The sequence below is a fragment of the Coturnix japonica genome, chromosome 9 (assembly GCF_001577835.2).
Source record: "Coturnix japonica isolate 7356 chromosome 9, Coturnix japonica 2.1, whole genome shotgun sequence".
Taxonomy (NCBI): domain Eukaryota; kingdom Metazoa; phylum Chordata; class Aves; order Galliformes; family Phasianidae; genus Coturnix; species Coturnix japonica.
In genome coordinates, this window is record NC_029524.1 from 3,915,427 (window position 1) to 3,928,662 (window position 13,236).

General features: G+C 51.0%; 1 protein-coding gene across 2 annotated transcripts; it reads left to right on the forward strand.

Moving 5' to 3' along the window:
• The first annotated feature begins 1,219 nt into the window (after nt 1–1,219).
• Nucleotides 1,220–13,025, forward strand: BOK (BCL2 family apoptosis regulator BOK). Of its 2 annotated transcripts, none has more exons than XM_015871051.2 (5): nt 1,220–1,448; nt 2,263–2,601; nt 4,994–5,122; nt 8,740–8,903; nt 12,077–13,025. In XM_015871051.2, exons 2-5 carry the CDS (start codon nt 2,379–2,381, stop codon nt 12,200–12,202), a joined length of 642 nt encoding a protein of 213 aa, XP_015726537.1. In that variant the 5' UTR covers nt 1,220–1,448; nt 2,263–2,378; the 3' UTR covers nt 12,203–13,025. The 2 variants fall into 2 exon arrangements, with proteins under 2 accessions (XP_015726537.1, XP_015726538.1); XM_015871052.2 differs by having other exon boundaries at nt 12,081–13,025.
• The last annotated feature ends 211 nt before the right edge of the window (nt 13,026–13,236 follow it).

Here is a 13,236-nt window from a genome sequence, read left to right on the forward strand (position 1 = left end):
GAATTGAGGGGAAAGTTCAAAAACCCTCTGTGTTCTGCGTGGGTGCCATTATGTTGCTACTTCCATGTATTGTTTTCCTGTTGCAGCTGGCACAATGTTTCTGAATGAAAAGGGCTGTTTCTTCTCATCTTGCTGATCCTCCTGGTTCTGAAGCTATAGTGTGACCCTGTGGGCACTCTTGCAGCAATAAGGGATCCCTTCCCAACACAACCCAAGAACTGCTGCCTAAATGGGGCAGGAAAGGCAGAGGGGAAAGGCGGAATGGCTGAGATGATGTAGGAGGGTCAGGTGGAAGGTTGAGGTCCATTATGGTGCTGGTGCTCTACCAGAGCAGCCACAAGGGATTTCCCACTATAGGTTTAGCCTCTAAATGTTGTAGCCTAAACGTGCTGTGGAAAAAGGAGCTCAGCAGACACCAGCAGCTCCTTGGGCTGCAGCATTGTTCCTGCATGGCCGGCTCGGTGCTGTGTGCTGAGCTTTCATGTACTACCACCTAGAGAGGCATCTTTTGGTGTGACAGCGGGCAGGGAACATGTGGGGTGGGATTGGCACCCAGGAGAGCAGGGAGGATCTGTGGCACCTGCGTGCCTGCCAGAATTCTGACAAACACGATCATTAGTTAAGCAATACTGATATTTAAGCCCTCATCTTTGTTTCAGAGCTCTACTGAATAGGAGCGGTTTAAATAGAACTTCTGTTCCAAGCTGTCAGCTGCTGTGGCTTAGGCAATATTTTTAATGATTGTTTGGCCATTAGAATTGCAAAGGCAGAAATGTGGTTGTTCGGGAGACCACAGACTGCATTCTGCAGGGAAGGAATGGGTGAGGGATGGGCAGCTCCTGTTGGAAAGGATGCAGCTCACTCACTAACCTACACATTCTTCTTCTGTCTGCTCAGAGCAGTGAGACTCTGCACAGCTGCACAGGGAGGTGGGGGTCACCATCCCTGGAGGTGTGGAGATGTGGCGCTGAGAGATAAGAGCAGTGGGCACGGTGGCACGAGGTTCCATGTTAGGGGTCTTCTCCAACCTTAGTGATTCTGTTATAGGAATCCATGAATGGGGGATGGCTGCAACATGACCTCCCCCTCCCATTCCAGCACTCCCTGCTCACTCCAGCATTGTGGTCCCGGCATCGCACTGCAGCGAACCTCCTTAAGAGCAGAGAAAGGGGAGGAGGAAGCGCAGCTCTCCGGCTCCCGCAACCCCACCTCCTGGTTATTTCATCTTCCTTACAAGGCTAAAGCTAGAAGCCTTCCTCTGCCTCTGGGTCCCTTAAAAGCAGCGCGGTGAGCCCCAGGGCTGTCAGCGGGATGTGGGGCTGAGGGAGATGGGGATGGGGGCTCAGCGGGGGGCCGTGGAACCCTACATGCATTGACCCAGCTCTGCCGGAGGAGCCCCAAACATCCCTTCAGGAGCCACCGAGAGGGACCAGAGCGCAACATGATGGGTAAATATATTTCTCATTGGGAAGAGCAAAAGTAACTGGCTTTGTTTAGTCTGAGATTCATTAATGTAAGCAGCTGTCCAACTATGAGGACTGAGAAATGCATTGGCTGACACCTGGGCAGAGCCTTAGGTCTGAGTCTGCTTCCCAAAGCAACACTGGGTTAGAAAGACTAAGATAAACTCAGGTGGCTGAAGAAGTTCTGGGTTTTCTCTTTAGACATTCACACCTGGGAACTTTTCTTTAGCATCTGCTTTCCTTTTTTTTTTGCTGTTGCTGAAGCATTTTGAGTAGCAGTGCGTATGTTGCTATAAAAACAGAAGAAGCTGCAGAACCAAAACCCGTTCTGAGAACATGATAAGGATCAGTTCTTCCACCACAGCCAAGGGCTGGTGGGACATCTCAAATGCTCCTGCCCCTCTGTTCCTGTGCTGCCCATTAGTGCCATTCATCCACACAGATCCATGCCCCACTGTGCTGGAATGTCTGCGTCTGGCTGAGGTTGTTGCAGCTGGTATTTGAGATTCAGGGTTTTTTTTTTTCCAGTTTAATTGAAACAAGATGAGGTTGTCTGCACGTCCTATTAATTGTTTCCGTGTCTGACCATCCAGTCTGTCTGCAGTGTGATTCTGGGGCTGCTGAATGTGAATGGCACTGCTGTGGGCTGTACTGCTGGTGGGGTCAGAGCAGCTGGGGGATAGAGGATGCAGCCACTCTTGCAAATATGATACTACCACCATCAGTGTAACTGTAAGGTGTGATACCCGGGCTTCTGGTTTGGAGTTCTGGAGAACTTGGAGTTGCTCTTATTCAACAGGTAAAATGAAAATCCGTCCTTGGGAGAGCAGCTCCTGGGAGCTGTGACGGAGCCCTGCAGATCACTGCTTCCCTAAGGCTCAGCTCAGCCAGGAGCTGGGTGGCTTTGCTGCAAAGATGGAAGTGCTGCGCCGCTCCTCCGTCTTTGCTGCAGAGGTGATGGAGGTGTTCGACCGGTCTCCCACCGACAAGGAGCTTGTGTCCCAAGCCAAGGCTCTCTGCAGGGACTACATCAACTCGAGGCTGATCCGTGCAGGCATCAGCTGGAGCAAACCTGAGCACAATACCCCGGTGCCTGGTGGGAAGCTGGCTGAGGTGTCTGCCATCCTGCTGCGCCTGGGTGAGTCCCTGCATGTTGTCTGGTCTTGGAAATCTCCCCCGGGCAGCTCCTTGGTTTGCATGTCCACCATCCCTTAGGTCATTGCTCAGCTCCATGGTTCTGAGACCTAACAGCGAATGAGGTTTAACTGTGTAAAATTGCATCTTCATAAGAGTTTTGTTTCTCCCCATAGTTTTTCTCAGCTTGGCATTTTGAACAGGGCTTGTGGTGGTTCTCCAGGCACTGCTGGGATCTTGGCAGCTCCACACCTGGGCTTCATCAGCAGCTCACAGAGGTGGCTGCTCACCCAGCTGCAGGGATGTTTAATTAGGGGTAATCGCTTAGACGTGTGTATCAGGTTTTGTAATAGCTGCTCCTCAGTGGCAGTTTGTTTGTGTGCTCTCTTCACCTTTGCCTACCTTAATCATTTAGCAAGACCTTTTCTTGCTTTGGGTCACTGGGGCAGCTGTAGAGTCTTCCATGCTTGGGCATGAGATACAGGTGTGGCCAATCATTGATATAAGGACCTCTGCACCAAACTAAGCCTTGTGATGCAGGACAAAAAGGATGGCTGTCTGTGCCCAGCAGCACAGAGTGGGTGGTGACTTCTAAAATCACGGCACTTGTGGACATCCAGCAGCTGCCCTGGCAGAGCATTCAGCTGTGCACTTGATGTGGCTGTGGGAGCAGCTCTGGCTGCTGCCCATTGCCTGCCCTCTGCTTTAGGCTTCAACCTGCACGCTCAAATCAAGCACTCATCTCTAGATCCCAGCACTCTGGTACTAGAAGGCTGCTTCCAACATCCCTCTTTGCCTGCAGGTTGGAATATCGGTTTGCATCTGGCTTGGAATCTACCATTTGCAATTGCATCTGATTTAATTATACCAAAGTTCAAATAAGTCTGGTGAAGCAACCTTTAACTGAGCCCAACCAACTCAGGGCCAGACTGGTTCCCCCACTTTCTCCTCTTTCTAGTTCTTTTGGATGATATCCCAAATTTATTTTTAAGGCATACGTTGTTTTCTTTTGTCTGTTTTTTATTAAATTCCTCTTCTTTTACATGTTTTTTCTCCTATGCTGAATCTTCTATTGTTTTTGCCCATCTGTCAGCCTGGCTGCCTCTCTGTCTCCCCCAGTTTTTTCCTGGGCTGAGGTTGAGCCAGATCTTCTGTGGGAGGCCAGGAGGACACTGAAGGGTGAGCAGGTGGCAGCCCGTGTCTGGAGGCGTCTCCTGGGTGACTCTGCTACCACTGATTCTCCTCCAGATGGAGAGGTTTGGCTGGCAGTCGTGGGAACTCTGTGCTTCTCTGAGCAAATCTGCTTGGAGAGAGCCATGGTTTGCTTGGCTCCCATGCAGCAAGAAGGGGGAGCTGTCCTTCCTATTAGGATAGTCAGAGATGGTAAAACCCAATTATATGGCCAAGAGATCTCAGACCAACCTACCACATGCCGTGTAGGTCTGGTGTATCTGAACCACAGGATGCAGGCATTGAGCCCAGCCCAAATCATGTCCCAGCCACCTCTCTGGGCTGGGGACAAGGCTGTGTGCTCCCTGTGGGGCCAGAGCAGCTGTTGAGGATGTAAGGAATGGTGCCTCTTATCAGCCCTGGCCATGCAGGCTCAGGGTTTCCTCTTTCGTCGGCCTGTGTAGAACAATGCCCTGGGCACAAAGGGCCAGAAGAGTTGGTCTGTGGCCTCCTGTGAAGCTGGGCTCTGCTCATGTTGTGCTGAGTGCTGGGGAGTAGTTTTATGAATACAAGTTAAGCAGCTGCTGCTTAATAAACCCCTGATGGGATCATGCCTTTGTTCCTAGTTGCCATTTAATGCCATCCTCTGGGTGCTGTAATTGGGACAAGCCACCTCGGCCCTGCAGTGACATTGACTCAATGGTCCTTATGGATCTCACTCAAGTCAGGGTGCTCAAGTGACCCTATGGATGTCTAGGGGCTGTGACAGCTCTCCTCTTCCCCTGGGTGCTCCTATGCAGGAAGAAGGATGAGTGTTCATCTAGATGGCCAAATGAGAACCTCTGTGCACACAAGGCTTTGATTCCATGCCATGCTCACATTGTGTAACGCTCCTACAGCATCTTGTTAAATATCCATGAGAGGTAAAACAATTAGAGATAGTGGTTAATGATTATAATGGTCAGGATGGCTTGTTAGACTGCAGAGGAAAGCTGTGCTGCTGATGCTCCAGCACAAACCTGCTAGAAGGATGCTCTCTGTGCTCTTTCCATCTTGATCTTCAAGCTAACCTGACACCTCCAGCTGTGTCCCAGCTGGGGAAAAACCAACCTGGAGGAGAAAGAACAACCTGTGTGCCAGGAGCTTTGCTGGGGAGCCAGGCAGCCAGGTGGAGGGATGGCCCCAGCTGTGATTCCAGCATGCTGACCCCAAGTTCTTGCTTGCAGGGGATGAGTTGGAATACATTCGCCCCAACGTCTACCGCAACATCGCTCGCCAGCTGAACATCTCTCTGCACTCGGAGACGGTGGTGACGGATGCTTTCCTGGCCGTGGCTGCACAGATCTTCACTGCAGGTACCGCGCCCAGACAGGGCTGGGCGGGCAGGAACAGGATGGGGCCGCTGTTATGGGATGGCTGCAAGGTGGGGCCAGGTTTCGGAAAGAGCCGTGGGCAGTTTGGCAGCATGCCCTTCTGTAATGGTTTGTGCTCTGTCCTTCTGGCAGGGAAGTGCCTCATTCTGTGCATCCTCCTGGCATTTCTCGCCGGTTCTAGAAGCCATCTCCTGCCCGGCCTCTGTAGGAGGTGGTGTTACTGCATCGTACAGGGAGGTCGCTCATTCCAAGCTCCTTTGCTCACCGCTGGCAACCAGAGCAGGTTCATTACACGGGAGCCTCCCTTGTTCCAGCTCATGCTGCTGGTGCTGGGAGCCAGAGCTAACTCATCACAAGGGAGTTCCCTCTTCCTGGCTTCCTTTCCCCCAGCGACAGCCAGGGCTGCAATGGAGCCTGCTGCTTCCAGCTGCTGCCTTGTGCTCAGAGGCAGGACCACTCTCCTCTGAGCTTAGTAACATAGCAGGCATGTCTGAGTGTGGCCATGTCAAAGGACAGTCTTGTCATTTCAGAGCTGAGCTTCATTTGCACTGAGGCTTACAGAAAAACTGAGGTCAGGTTTGCAGGCGTGGGTATTTGCAGCACAGGCAAGTAGGTTATCTTCTTAGCTAAGCACAGCTGACTGCATCTGAACCAGCCCACATCTCAAGTGACATGGGGAATTAAACAGAAAGCTGGATGGCTCCAGGCAGAGCAGCATGCTGTGTGCTGGGAGAAAGCCCTGCTGGCTGCTGGGAGCCTCAGCTCACGCACTGACTGTGCATTTGTCAAGAAATGCACTCATTGTTCTTCACTTCCAAGCTCAGGAGTCGAGTGAGAAGCTTGAATGGTCTTAAATGTTGTGGTCTTCTTTTATTTGCTGTTGAAAGTAAAGCTGGAAGTTGTATCTCTTGGCCCCAAACCTGGGGGTTTTGAGGTGATAAGGCTGCAGACTCAGCCTTTTGAGGGTGGCAGTGGGGATGTTGCAGGAGCCCAGACTAAAGCTCTGCTGTGAGTGCTGGGGACTCAGTGCTGCATTAACCTCCAGCAGATGGTTGTGCACGGGCATGGGTTCCAACCTTACGCTGCTCTGCGTACTCTGATTTCTTTCCCATCTCTGCCTCATTCCAACCAGCAGGACAGCCTGTGGGTGTAAGGTGAGGCAGTGCTTCAGTGCCTTTTAGCAATTCACTACTGTATCTTCTCTTGCTAGAAGGCTGCAAGTAGCAGAGGGGGAAGAGTTGCTGATTTTAACATTCCCGAATCCTAGCAGCAGTCTCAAGACTCAGCATTTAATGCTAAATCCAGCAGACCAGCACTGGCAGTAACAGCCAGACGCTTAGTCCTCATTTTTTTTGCATAGTTCAGAGGAAGGAGGCTCTTAATGGGTGAAGGAGACAGGAGAGCTTGAATGCAGCCTGAATTTTCAAACCAATTACCAATGGCTAAAGCATCTGACCCTGTTTTTCACTGTCCAGTTTATTGAGAAAACAGCTCCAGACTGACACTGCAGTGCCAAGGCAATCTGAGGAGCCCATCAGTCGCTCACAGTGCTTGTCCAGCAATGGAATGTGAGAGTTTGACCCTGTCTTGCTGGAGAGGACAGTTGGCCCCCTGCTTGGAACCACTGTGGGTGTCAAGGGACATAGTCAGTGGGCATGATGGGGATGGGTTGGTGGTTGGACCAGATGACCTTAGAGATCTTTTCCAACCTCAGTGATTCTATGGTTCTGTGACTATCCTGGTTTTATAGTTTTGGGTTCTGGTAAGCTCTTAATTAACAGTGCTTGGGCTGCAGTGAGCCCTGTGCTAAAAGGACTAGGGATGCATGAGGTTACCAAAAGAACATACCTCCTTGCACCTGGAATGTTGCTAGCAATGCACCTCACAGCCACCTCACCCTGCAGGCTTGATGAGCTCCCTGCCTTGAGCACATCCCTTTTGGCACCTTTTTCTCCACCAGAGGAGAGCACACTGAGCCTGGCTCATCCTCCAAGCTGCTGAAATGTAGCACTAGATTATGTTTCTCTGAGGTCTGACTGGCAGGTCAGACGGATGCTGAGTGGGATGAGGGCAGTTTGAGTGTTTGGGCAGCATAGTGCTGGGGGCTGCGCAGCCACACACTCCCCTGGGCTTGCTGACATGCAGTGGGAATGCATTCAAGAGCAGCTTTTTCCTGCTAATTCATTTTTCCCTTGGGCTCGCAGTGTTTACATACCTCCAGCTCCAAGGCTGGCCTTGAGGCTGCAACTTGTATTTTTTACTTTTAAAATCACCTTCTAAGTGGCTTGTTGTATTTTCTTCTGTTCCATCTCCATGGGCAGAAACTGTAAGGAATTTTCAGCTTTAATCGCTCTTCAGGACCAATTACTTCCAGCTGGTGCAGATGCATTCAGCTGCTGCCACCCTGCCTCCAGCAGCAGTGATAGGAGCTTTGGCATGGAGGAATCGGGAGGGAGGGGATTTCCTACTCCCCTATCTCTGCAGCTCAGGTTTGCCAGGAGCAGGAAGAGCAGCCTCAGGAATTGATTTGACCCTTGTAGAGCCCTCTGTAAAGAAGAAGGAATGGGAAGTGACCACTGAGCCCTTCACATCCATCACTTCGACAAGCATTGCTGCCTGTTTGTGTTGTGTGTATGAAGGGGAGAGCTCTGTCCCTGTGCTGGGGAGGGCTTTACCCCCTGAAATGTCTAAAATGCAACAGCCTGCAAGAAGCACCATCAATCAGTAGAGAAGGCAAGAATTGAAGGAGCTTTCACTCCATCCTTCCTTGGAGCTGGACCAACATATCCATACGGCAAACTGCTTTGCTGTGTGTTTTAGGACCGCAGAATGATAGAATCACAGGGGTTGGAAAAGATCTCTAAGATCCTCAAGTCCAACCCCAGCCCATCCCACCATGTCTACTGACCATGTCCCTCAGTGCCACATCTCCATGGCTCTGAACACCTCCAGGAAAATAACAGCCACTTCATCAGTAACATCCTATGATCCTGGGGACAGTGCCTATGGAGAACGGAGCATCACAGGACGCTGCTGTGGGTTATTATTGCTGCTACAGTGCCTACCAAAATGATCTTTTGTAGATTCTGATGTTGCGTCAGTCATGAGTGGAAAAACTGCCTTTTTGGAACAGCAGATGGATATTTGTCAGACTAACAAACCATTCCTGTGGCTGATATTTGAATAGTTTCTCTATAAAGCAATCTTTCCAGCATAGCCAAAGGAAATCCACATACTCCAGTGCTGTGTGCATGCAGAGGGTTGCATTCCCAGGTCGCTGCTCCTGCTAAAAGCCTGATCAGAGATTGCCAGCTGTGATGCCTGAGTGTGGAGGATTTACACCCTGTGCTGTTGGCTCAGTATGGGGATACCCAGGAGCTGGCTGGTGCCCAGAGCACAGCCCGGGCATGGATTGCCAGCACTGCAGGGAGATGACTGCTGCTGGGACAGCATCCGTGGAGCTCTTGCTGTGGGCAGGCCAGCCGCACAGGAAGCTCTGCTTTAGGGAGATTAGATGCTTACAGGGTGGGCACCTGTGTTAGAGGAGGGTTTTGCCTTTTGATCCATGTAACTGTAAGCTCCCTCTCTTCTTTCCCCAGGCATAACATGGGGCAAGGTGGTGTCTCTCTACGCTGTGGCAGCAGGGCTGGCAGTGGACTGCGTGCGGCACGCACAGCCAGCCATGGTCCACACCATCGTGGACTGCCTGGGAGAGTTTGTTCGCAAGACCTTGGTGACGTGGCTGAAGCGGCGAGGAGGCTGGGTAAGAGATGCTGGCTGGTCTCGCTTGCTTCCCCATGGCAGACCAGGAAACAGCACAGTTAATGCACCTTGATGTGGAATAACATTGAATGTGATTGTTCCTGCATTAGGCTCCCATAGCTCTGCTGCTATCTCTTCGCCCTGTCCTCAGTGTCAGCTGTTCTGGTCCTCAGCTTCCTGTGCATTGATTCAATCCTCACCCCCTGGTGCCTCTTCTGTTCCTGTCTTGAATTTCCCTGGAGCAGGCAGACAGTTTAGTAACAGACTGTAAACAGGAGCCATCACCCAGTGTCTGATTCCTTTGATTCCCTCTATAGCCTGTGGGAAATACAGTGCTCCTGTGGAGAACAGTTTGGAGTTAGAGCTTTATTTAGGTGTTGTGGAATAGCCAGACACCTCACCAGTGACCTCCCAAGGAGCTCAAGCTGATGGCTGAGATATGGCAGGGTCAGAAGCAGGGTGATGTGCATGATGGGGGGCAGCTGGAAAGGTGGCAATGTCCTGATTTTGGATCCCTTTCCACTTAAGTGTCGTTGCCACCTTTGGTCATCCTTGTCCTTTATGGAGCTGAAACCTTAGGGCCAGTGGACTGATTGTCTGGGCTGAAGAGTAACTGTTGTATTGAATGCCCCAATTTGTTTCATGTTCTGCACAAATAATTGTGCTGAGGTACTGGAGAGGATGCCCTGGGAAAGAACTCAACAAGATGCACCGTCCCTGTACCTAAAATCCCCACCTCAGCCCATCAGTGAGGTTTACTCTGAGCACCTGTGGGGCTGGTTGAAATGTGTTCTCTGAAACAGTTCTTCCTTGGGGGAGGAAAGAAGTGTCCTTAAAATGGGAATGTTGCATAGGAATGTGTCCCATTCTAGTTTCCCAACTAAGTTTCTTCCTTGTTCTGGTAAACCACGTCTGTTCAGATAAGTTAACATCTTGTTTTAATTTTTGTGGTGTGTTGTTAGACTTCAAAACAAAGAGTTGGATAGTTCCAAATGGATATTTTTGGAAAGGCTGTTGCATAGCAAGCAAGCCACAGAGCCCATCCCCTGCCCAGAATGGGCTCTCAGCAGCCGAGGAGAAGAGAAGCCCTGTCCTTGTCTGCTCCTGGTGTGGCCATTTCTACTTGTGTGCCATTCCATTTGCCCTGCTGCTGCTGAAGCCATGCTGCTTGCTCTCAGGATCCGGCCCTAGGAAAGGGAAGCCCCTGATCAGACAAGAGGTCTGCGAAAGCTGCTGGCTGCTGCTGATTGCCTCCTGTTGTAAGCACGCTTATCAGCAGCTCTGGGCTGCACCATGGAGATAGCTTCCCTCCAGAAACAAGCGGCTCCTTCAGCTGAGGGGAAGTCTCCTTATCCCTGTGCCTTTGTGCTGTGTTTCCCTGTATGCTGTTCCTCTCATCTACGCACTGCAGTGTGACATTTCCCTGCCCTGTTCCCAGAAGGGCCAGACGAAGTGGCTCTGTGCTGGAGCCCCTTTCATCTGCTGCCTGACCTCACTGCTGCTGGTTTGTCTTGGCCTGGCCTTTTGTCTGTGCACATGGCCTCGTCATACACCTGCTTGGGCTGCCAAGAGGAACCTCTGTGCTCCAGGCTGTGCTGGGAGAGCCTCTGCTCGGCAGTAGGGGCCCATATGGTCTATTATGACCCCCAGTCCCATATTGTATGGGGTAGAGAAAGTCTCTAACTGATATGGTCCAATTAACTCTTGGGGGTGCCATCTCTCCATGAGGGGTGTTTGCAGCCTCAGCAGTGGCTTTGTGGGGGACTAGAAAGGTTTTTTAGCAGCTGCTATGGATGTTTGCTCCAAGGAAGAGCTCGAGACCTGAACTTGCTCAATGAATACATAACAGGCAAAGATCAAACTGTCACTGTAGCAGCTTATCAGTGCCTCACAAAGGCCTGTTTAATTAAGCGGCTTTGAAATTTTCAGTTTCAGTGCCTTATCTGGCATGCTTTGTTTGGATTACAATAACCAAGGCAATTAAACAGTTGAGCAGTTGTGTTTATCTAAGAGAGCACAGTACCAGTCTCAAGGTGCTGCTGAGCACGGCTCCTCTCAGCTGGCCATAAAGAGCTCTTTACATCAGCACAGAGCAGGTGATGCTCATCTGAATCCATCTCTGCAGCTGCCACTCACCAGGTGCGTGCAACCAGCACTGTTTGCCATGGGGCTCTGAAGGCAGGAGCCACGTGGTTCATAGTGAGCCATGGGCTCTGCTGGCACTGAGTGTCAAGACGTTTGCAGTTGCAGTGTATCCACACCTTCCTGTTCACCCCAGGAGCTCCCTGTGCACTGATTTGGCTTTCTGCTGCCATCCACTCCTCCCTACCTATGCCATCTATGCTCACTGGGTGTGTATGAGCTCAGAGACCCGAGAGCAGCATGCCAGCCTTCAGGCTTCATGGGGCTGCTGTTATCAGACCTTCCACCTGTAGGTGATCTTGGCATCAGTCAATGCAGCTTTATTCACTCACTACTTTGTCCCTTGTGTCCACCCGCTTGTTTTCTTCTAATTATTGGTTGCTTGGCTGATGTTTAACCAGAGCACCAAATCTGCAGTCAAAATTGCAGGTAAGCAAATGCATATTTGCTTACCCCTCCCAGAAGATACCATTTTCTCTCCACTTCTGTCCTACTTGCTTTACCCTCCAGATATTTTCCGCTCTCTCCTCCCAGTCCCAGCCGAGATCAAGTCTCCATGGATTCACTGCATTGTTATTTCTGTTCATCGCTGGCTGCCATTCCTGTCGATACCTGACAGCCCAGCACTCCATACCTCTGGCCCATGTGCCAGGCAGCACCGCAGCCAGCAGACACATTTCCACAAACAAAGCTTGCATTGCTGGTGATTTAAATCATGGGTTTACTTCCTTGAACGAGTTCCAAATGAAACATTAAGGCAAGAGGAAAAAGTGCAAGCAACTTGAGCTGATATTAAACAGGACAACCTCAGGGAAGCATCGTGCTTTGCAGAAAGGGATGGGAAGGCTGTTGTTGCCAAGGCTTCTCCTGGGAAAGGGAGGAAAGTTTCTTTTATTTTGCTGTTGAAAATAGAAATGCTTGATCTCGATGATCCTCCTGTAGCATTCCTTTCCCCAGGAGTGGCTTGTTTTGAGGTACGCAGTGGCTGGGTGGGTCTGGGCATGGCTGCTGACCTCTGCTCCCCCTCCTCAGGCAGACATCACCAAGTGCGTGGTGAGCACCGACCCCAGTCTCCGCTCCCACTGGCTCGTGGCCGCCGTCTGCAGCTTTGGGCACTTCCTCAAGGCCATCTTCTTTGTGCTGCTGCCTGAGAGATGAGCACCGCTGCCCTGTGCCCCATCTCCTCCCCCACTCCAGAAGCAGTGGCCACGGGCTCTGAAGAGGAGGAAGAGAAGAACTGCTGGTACAGACACAACTTGTTCTCCTCTCCCTTAGCTGGTAGCAGCTGATGGACTTCTTCCTCCTTTGATGGCCACAGGAGCCTCTTCCACTCACTGTTCCTGTCCCAGGAGCCCTGTTTCCCACAGGGACCAGAGGAGGAAGAAGCTACAACGTGAAATGGAATGGAAAGAAGAGAGGGGGAGCAGCCCTCCCTCACTGCATGCAATCCCCTTTCAGTCTTCAGACTTGCCTTGTGTCACTTGTTGTTGTGTTTTGCTAAGACTCCATCTCCTCCTTGCTCCCTGGCTCTGCGTCGTTGGGCTCTCCCCACAGCACAGCATGGCAGAGGGCACCGTGCTGTGATGGGATTTGCATGGGGTGAAACCAAATGTACCATCATCAGATGATTTTTTCCCCTCCAACCTGCCTTGGGAAATGCATTTTGTGGTGTGTGTGCAGGGCAGCTGCATGGGATGCAGTTAGCAAGGGTGCTGCTCTGACCTCTTACTGAGCCCACATGCATCACATCAAACAAGGGATGAGCGACAACTCAGGTTGGAACTTTGCAGTGAAGACAATGCGTAAGTGGGACAGGTGAGCTGAGGGAAGCAGTAAGTGAGCTGCCTGGTGTTACAAAGGGGGAAAGCTGTGTCAGAAGCAACTGTTTGATATTTCTCCCTTATTGCCTTCAGGAGTACAGCCTATAGTCCTCTTTGTATTGAACAATAAAAGAAAGTAGGTGTTGTTTCATTATTGTAAAGGGGACTGTATTTGTTTCCAGAGTTAAAAAATTCCAAAAAAGGCCAAAACAGTGCAGAGATGAACACTGGAGCCATGCTAAAAATACTCCAGCATTTCCCCTGGTAGAAGATATTAATGTGTTAAAAGCACCACCCGCCTGCTTTGTGCGGGGGTTTGGACCATGGTGTGGCCATGTCACAACTGGTTGTTCCAGGGGCAGGTGAGCTGCT